General features: G+C 46.3%; 1 protein-coding gene across 1 annotated transcript in view; it reads right to left on the bottom strand.

The window, feature by feature from the left end:
• Positions 1-369: 369 nt before the first annotated feature.
• CNN1 (calponin 1) overlaps positions 370-8,324 on the bottom strand; it is a 118,122-nt gene continuing 110,167 nt past the window's right edge. Inside the window, exons 5-7 of the mRNA XM_073587468.1 lie at positions 4,711-4,821; positions 4,134-4,280; positions 370-3,194 (exon numbers count right to left, since the gene is read on the bottom strand). Of these exons, the coding sequence (XP_073443569.1) occupies positions 2,946-3,194; positions 4,134-4,280; positions 4,711-4,821 (507 nt within the window). The 3' untranslated portion in view covers positions 370-2,945. The remainder of the gene's footprint in view (positions 3,195-4,133; positions 4,281-4,710; positions 4,822-8,324) is intronic.

Below are 8,324 nucleotides of genomic sequence, written 5' to 3'. Positions count from 1 at the left end.
CTAGGAAGGGGGACATTATTACTGGATAGGGCAAGATTACAAGGAGACAAGATGGAGGAACATTATTACTGGAATGGGCCAGTATGGTGGACATTATACTAGGAAGGGGGACATTATTACTGGATAGGGCAAGATTACAAGGAGACAAGATGGAGGACATTTTTCCATGGGGTGTGTGAACACATTTGTGTTTATAGGATCTAGAACACTACAAGGGCCCATGCGTCTGATCAATATGCATGTGGGGCCCAAGTCCAAATTTTGTTACACCACTGCCATTAACCCCGTCATTGGCAGTAGCTCCCACTCTCCGCCCCTCAGTTCCTCGTGGCATTACGGCGCACAGAAATAAACCACACGGAGCCCATGTAGAAATATAGATCTAGAAATATATTTGCTGTCATTTCTTGAACAGAGCAGAAGTGAGGTGTCGATTACTGCGGTGACGAGAGGAAAAGGTGGAGGAACGGGGAGAGGGGGAGCGAAGGACATGCACAAAAAACGTAGCCAGGCAAGTCATTCATCACGCTGTCGTCTGCAGAGCATTGCACCCATCTCGGTGCTTTGTCTTAACCCTATTAACCTCTCACCTGCCAGAACTTTTTCTTGTAAGTGCCACCCTCCCCACACCCTCCCATCAGAAACCTGTCCCATCCCCTCAGGAGCTCCATCGTCAGTCAGGAAAGCCGCAGAGCATCGCCGCCCTGACCGTCCCCTGCCCACCTCAGCAGCTTCACTCTGCGGACTCAGTTGTTGATCTAGAAAGGTAGCAGTGTTCAGCACAGGGGGAGGGTTGTGATGTGTAGCTGATCTCTCTCCGTGCCCCCCGAAGGCTGTCATGGCTCCTACCTAGGCTAGGGCTACATGTTGACTTTGGCGCGGAGCTGAATGGCATCTAGTGAGAACGACGGCGGCGAAACCCAAACGTTTCAGCGCTTTGCCGACTGACTTGTCATCGCGGTTATGACGTGTCGAGTGTCGCGACCACATTCCCCATCAGTTGTGGTTTAGGGGCGCGATATTCTGATTATAAAGTCGCGGTGTGACCCCCCTCCTTAAATAAAATTAATAAAATAGTTTATCCCCCTGTTTCCCGTAAAATCTAAGGTTTGTGAACTTGTGAGAAAAAAAAAATTTCTGATGCTCTGTAAACATCCCGAGACGCGGAGCAATGCTCTGCAGACGTCCACCTGACATCCCGAGACGTGGAGCAATGCTCTGCAGACGTCCACCTGACATCCCGAGATGTGGAGCAATGCTCTGTAGACGTCCACCTGACATCCCGAGACGCAGAGCAATGCTCTGCAGACGTCCACCTGACATCCCGAGACATGGAGCAATGCTCTGTAGACGTCCACCTGACATCCCGAGACGCAGAGCAATGCTCTGCAGACGTCCACCTGACATCCCGAGACGTGGAGCAATGCTCTGCAGACGACCACCTGACATCCCAAGATGCGGAGCAATGCTCTTCAGACGTCCACCTGACATCCCGAGATGCAGAGCAATGCTCTGCAGACGTCCACCTGACATCCCGAGATGCGGAGCAATGCTCTTCAGACGTCCACCTGACATCCCGAGACGTGGAGCAATGCTCTGCAGACGACCACCTGACATCCCAAGATGCGGAGCAATGCTCTTCAGACGTCCACCTGACATCCCGAGATGCAGAGCAATGCTCTGCAGACGTCCACCTGACATCCCGAGATGCGGAGCAATGCTCTGCAGACGTCCACCTGACATCCCGAGACGTGGAGCAATGCTCTGCAGACGTCCACCTGACATCCCGAGATGTGGAGCAATGCTCTGTAGACGTCCACCTGACATCCCGAGACGCAGAGCAATGCTCTGCAGACGTCCACCTGACATCCCGAGACATGGAGCAATGCTCTGTAGACGTCCACCTGACATCCCGAGACGCAGAGCAATGCTCTGCAGACGTCCACCTGACATCCCGAGACGTGGAGCAATGCTCTGCAGACGACCACCTGACATCCCAAGATGCGGAGCAATGCTCTTCAGACGTCCACCTGACATCCCGAGATGCAGAGCAATGCTCTGCAGACGTCCACCTGACATCCCGAGATGCGGAGCAATGCTCTTCAGACGTCCACCTGACATCCCGAGATGCAGAGCAATGCTCTGCAGACGTCCACCTGACATCCCGAGATGCAGAGCAATGCTCTGCAGACGTCCACCTGACATCCCGAGATGCAGAGCAATGCTCTGCAGACGTCCACCTGACATCTCGAGACGTGGAGCAATGCTCTGCAGACGTCCACCTGACATCCCGAGATGTGGAGCAATGTTTTGCAGACGTCCACCTGACATCCCGAGTCGCGGAGCAATGCTCTGCAGACATCCACCTGACATCCCGAGAGAGACGAGGAGCAATGCTCTGCAGACGTCCACCTGACATCCCGAGACGCGGAGCAATGCTCTGCAGACGTCCACCTGACATCCCGAGACGCGGAGCAATGCTCTGCAGACGTCCACCTGAGCAAAATGAGAGGATAAAAAAAAAAAGAGGAAATGTGACGCTCATTGTCAGTCTCTAGTAAGGTGGTGTCAGGCGCAGAGGGGACGGGTTTATGTCTTTACTGCCAAAGCACAAGCTGGCACAGAATGGGAAGCTTTACCCCTTTTCTGCCAGGAGAGCAGAAAGTGGGTAGGATGAACATCATTCTCTGCCAGAACAGCAGGTATGGGACGGGCAGTAATCTAGTTGCCAGAAGGCAGGCTGGCACAGAGCGGGCATCATCTATTTCTTCCTTTTGCAAGAGCAAACACGGATAGTGGGTAGCGTTTAACCCCCCTTTGCCGGAGCGACTAGCACACACTGGCATCGAATGGGCAGCGTGAACTCCGTTCTCTGCCACAGTAGCAGGCACACACTGGCGCGGAAGAGGGTGGTGTATGGGTTATCTGGGGGGAATGGACGCTGTCTACTCGGAGTTGTAATACTGATGGCTGTTGTCGTAGTGCCCGTCCTCGTCGGGGATCAGGAGCATGTTGGGATCTCCGCAGTACTTGGCGTCGAAGACCTGGCGTGGGAGGCCGTACACGGTCATGCCTTGCTGAGATGCCCCCTTGTTTGTTCCCATTTGTAAAGGTATGGTCTGGGTGTCGCAGTGCTCCATGCCGAGCTTCTGCTCGAAGATCTGGCGCTTGGTGCCTGGAGCCGTCATGCCAGCCTGAGGAAACAGGGTATAGCGTTAACCGGTGGAACCTTAGGGATCGCCTCCATATTTATCTCAAATAAGCTCTTTTTAAGGTAAAAAACAAAATTGGAATATAACACCATCAGAGTGCCCACCTATAAACTAAACTAGCCCCCCACCCAATAAGAGGACCAGAAAATCTGCCCCTAGTTGCTTCCCACTGCCATGAAATAAAGGACTACAATTCTGCCTATCTTGCAGTCACCACTAGGGGGAGCGCACAGCAGACATATGTATACAGATACTCATGCAGAGCGCTCCCTCTAGTGGTGTCAGACAGAAATTATTTATGGGAAACTTCCACAATCCGGGAGAGTACACAAGATTGTGATCCGTGCGTACAGATTAAACGAGTACCAAGAATATATGTAGGCTGGACTTACACTTTGTGGAAAGTATTTGCAATGTAGTTATGGTTTTTACGATTAAATATGGACACGTCTAGGGCATTTTTTTTTATTATAAAACTTTTTTTATGCCAATAATTATTTTAACAATCAAAATTCATCAGCTTCTACATCCTTTATGAGTCACTGTACATAGTTACCTGTGAGCGTGGTCTGAGGGCAGGGTCTGTAACTCTTACCTCTCTTCCTCTGAATCATCTTCTAAGCTGATTTATAAGACCAGATGGCACAGGAGAAGAGAGATAAGAGCTCATCCCAAAGTCTGTTATGTACAATGATACGTAAATGATGTAGAAGTCAAAACGTAACATTTTTAATAAAAAACAAAACAAAACATTCTCCAGTGGTTCCCGTCTCCTTACACTTTTTATTAAACATGTTTTACATATAGAAACTGTGCAGCCGATAACCGCATCGCTGTCCACAATAAACATGTACCATTTTGCGGTGCAGTAACTGAATGCGTGGTGCGTTACGGATACCGGGGGGAGACGTTTACACTCACCTGGGATGCCCCTTTATTGGTGCCCATTTGTAAGCTGATGGTGGCTTGGTCCAGCGGCTGGTCTGTGCCCAGTTTGGGGTCATACAGATGTCTACGGGTGCCATAGGATGTCATCCCTTTTTGACTGGCAAACTTGTTGGTTCCCATCTACAAGAAAATCATAGGTTTTAATAATAAAAGAAAGTCCTTGGATATAAAGCTCCTGGGTCCCAATGCAAAATTCATAACAGGGGCCCGTACTACCACGCGGGGTATCTTTTTTATGTGGTAAAGGGGGCATTAGTTGCACCCATGATCTTACTAGATATGGACTGAGCTCATGCCTTTCTCTAAATTATTACTCTGCTGCCACCTTGTGGGGAACGCTGGTATATCACAATAAATTTCTATTTTTACCTTACCCAAAAGGTACAATTTCCTTTCATTATGTATTTTCCTGCAGACCCATCAGCAGACGCAGGCTGTATGACCTGCTCCAGAGATTCACACTTTTCCCCCAATACCTGCATTGCTTTACTTCAGCACCCACAGCTCCCCCTGCTGGTATCAGATGAGAATGCACATAACCGAAACTCACCTGAAGTCCTATGATATTTCTTCCTTCTCTAAGTTTTTCAGGGTTGAATTTCCTCTCCTGTCGATCGGCATACTTAACGCCAAGGTTCACTTTGGCTCCTTTTGACTTGGCCTGAGTTATTAGAGGATATATGTAAGCATTAACCCCTTCAGTGCTGTACTGATGCATATTCCATTACACGTTCGGTTACGTTCCGGACAGAGGTATGATCGGTGACTCCATGTTAGCTGCATTGTCACTTGGAGCCTATAGTAGGCTGAAATTCATCTCCTGCCTCACACAAGGTTGTTCTCTCATTCCCCCATGCTTTGCACTGCAGCAATACTCATTCATATTTTTTTGCTGTGTATAAGCTGAAACATATCAGAAAGTCGGTGCATGTGTAGAATTACATTATGCTCTTCTACAATCACATGTAGAGGCTCCTAAAATCTCAGATCATACTGTCAATGCGAAATCAAATATCACAAAAACTAGATTTTCCATCAGGTTGCATTGCCCGTATTGGCCACCAGGTGGCACAAGGAAACTATACTCCTAATATTTTGTGCCTTTTTATTTGGCTGTGATTCTCATATATAGGGATTTTACCCCACAGGATCTAAACATGACACAATGGGCCACGATTGGGGCTTGTGTAATGGAGGCTCGCGTATCCGGTATAGTGAAGCCCTGCAGTCATACTGTGATCACTGATACAGACGCTCTGACTCATGTGTCTGTCTTATGTCATATCCTACTCTGCAGGGTGCAGTCAGATCACGGCAGGTGACGAGCACTCCCCGGGTCCGGCCCGCAGGGAGCATAATATTCATAGGATAAGATATACTCTGCACTGCAGATTTCTCTCTCATACCTATGGACATCACTGCTCACAGACACTGAACCGGCAAGAATGCTGGAAGATTTCAGCTCTGAAATCTGCTGAATAGAGAGTGCAGCTCCGGAGTATAATACAGGATGTACAGTGCCTTGCAAAAGTATTCGTCCCCCTGGAACTTTTCAGCCTTTTCCCACATATCGTGCTTCAAACATAAAGATACCAAATATATTTTTTTGGTGAAGAATCAACAACAAGTGGGACACAAGTGTGAAATTGAACGAAATTTATTGGTTATTTAAAAATTTTTGGGAAATTGAAAAACTGAAACGTGGGGCGTGCAATATTATTCGGCCCCTTTAACTTAATACTTTGTTGCGCCACCTTTTGCTGCGATTACAGCTGCAAGTCACTTGGAGTATGTCTCTATCAGTTTTGTACATCGAGAGACTGAAATTCTTGCCCATTCTTCTTTGGCAAACAGCTCGAGCTCAGTGAGGTTTGGTGGAGATCGTTTGTGAACAGCAGTTTTCAGCTCTTTCCACAGATTCTCGATTGGATTCAGGTCTGGACTTTGACTTGGCCATTCTAACACCTGGATACGTTTATTTGTGACCCGTTCCACTGTAGATTTTGCTTTATGTTTGTGATCATTGTCTTATTGGAAGACAAATCTCCATACCAGTCTCAGGTCTTTTGCAGACTCCAACAGGTTTTCTTCAAGCATGGTCCTGTATTTGGCTCCATCCATCTTCACCATCTTCCCTGTCCCTGCTGAAGAAAAGCAGCCACAAAACATGAAGCTGCTACCAACATGTTTGACAGTGGGGATGGTGTGTTCAGGGTGATGAGCTGTTGCCTTTACACCAAACATATCGTTTAGCATTACGGCCAAAAAGTTCGATTTTGGTTTCATCTGACCAGAGCACCTTCTTCCACATGTTTGGTGTGTCTCCCAGGTGGCTTGTTGCAAACCTTATACGACACTTCTTATGGATATCTGTGAGAAATGGCTTTCTTCTTGCCACTCTTCCATAAAGGCCAGATTTGTGCGGTGTACGACTGATTGTTGTCCTATGAACAGACTGTCCCACCTCAGCTGTAGATCTCTGCAGTTCATCCAGAGTGATCATGGGCCTCTTGGCTGCATCTCTGATCAGTCTTCTCCTTGTTTGAGATGAAAGTTTAGAGGGACGGCCGGGTCTTGGTAGATTTGCAGTGGTATGATACTCCTGCCATTTCAATATGATTGCTCGCACAGTGCTCCTTGGGATGTTTAAAGTTTTGGAAATCATTTTGTATCCAAATCAGTCTTTAAATTTCTCCACAACAGTATCACGGACCTGCCTGTTGTGTTCCTTGGTCTTTATGATGCTCTGTGCTTCAACCAGAACCCTGAGACTATCACAGAGCAGGAGCATTTATACCGAGACTTGACTACACACAGGTGGATTATATTTATCATCGTTAGTCATTTAGGACAACATTGGATCTTTCAGAGATCCACAATGAACTTCTGTATATACTATATATATATATATATATATATATATATATATATATATATATATATATATATATATATATATATAGTATATACTATTAGGATTTGTACTGTGTTTTTATGATACCTGATGAAGGATATATACTGTATCCGAAACGCATTGTATCTCCTCTTTTTTAACTTATCAAATAAAAAAATATGAAATATAATCTTTGGATGTGAGTCCTGGGAAGCGCTGCCATTCATGGGCTGGATGAGCTTTTCTTGATTTGCAATGAACTTCTGGAGTGAGTTTGCTGCACTGAAAGTAAAGGGGCCGAATAATATTGCACGCTCCACTTTTCAGTTTTTGACTTTCCACAAAAATTTAAAATAACCAATAAATTTCATTCAACTTCACAACTGTGTCCCACTTGTTGATTCTTCACCAAAAATTTACATTTGGTATCTTTATGTTTGAAGCGTGATATGTGGGAAAAGGCTGAAAAGTTCCAGGGGGCCAAATACTTTCGCAAGGCACTGTAACTCAGGATCAGTAATGTAATGTATGTACACAGTGACTGCACCAGCAGAATAGTGAGTGCAGCTCTGGAGTATAATACAGGATGTAACTCAGGATCAGTAATGTAATGTGTGTACACAGTGACTGCACAAGCAGAATAGTGAGTGCAGCTCTGGTGTATAATACAGGATGTAACTCAGGATCAGTAATGTAATGTGTGTACACAGTGACTGCACCAGCAGAATAGTGAGTGCAGCTCTGGAGTATAATACAGGATGTAACTCAGGATCAGTAATGTAATGTATGTACACAGTGACTCCACCAGCAGAATAGTGAGTGCAGCTCTGGGGTATAATACAGGATGTAACTCAGAATCAGTAATGTAATGTATGTACACAGTGACTGCACCAGCAGAATAGTGAGTGCAGCTCTGAAGTATAATACAGGATGTAACTCAGGATCAGTAATGTATGTACACTGTCAGTGACTGCACCAGCAGAATAGTGAGTGCAGCTCTGGAGTATAATACAGGATGTAACTCAGAATCAGTAATGTAATGTATGTACACAGTGACTGGACCAACAGAATAGTGAGTGCAGCTCTGGGGTATAATATAGGATATAACTCAGGATCAGTAATGTAATGTATGTACACAGTGACTGCACCAGCAGAATAGTGAGTGCAGCTCTGGTGTATAATACAGGATGTAACTCAGGATCAGTAATGTAATGTGTGTACACAGTGACTGCACCAGCAGAATAGTGAGTGCAGCTCTGGAGTATAATACA

This window comes from Dendrobates tinctorius, unplaced genomic scaffold, assembly GCF_039654945.1.
Source record: "Dendrobates tinctorius isolate UK_male_01 unplaced genomic scaffold, ASM3965494v1 ptg000099l, whole genome shotgun sequence".
Taxonomy (NCBI): Eukaryota; Metazoa; Chordata; class Amphibia; order Anura; family Dendrobatidae; genus Dendrobates; species Dendrobates tinctorius.
Note: the sequence above shows the minus strand (reverse complement) of the source record. Positions and strands in the feature narration are given on the sequence as shown.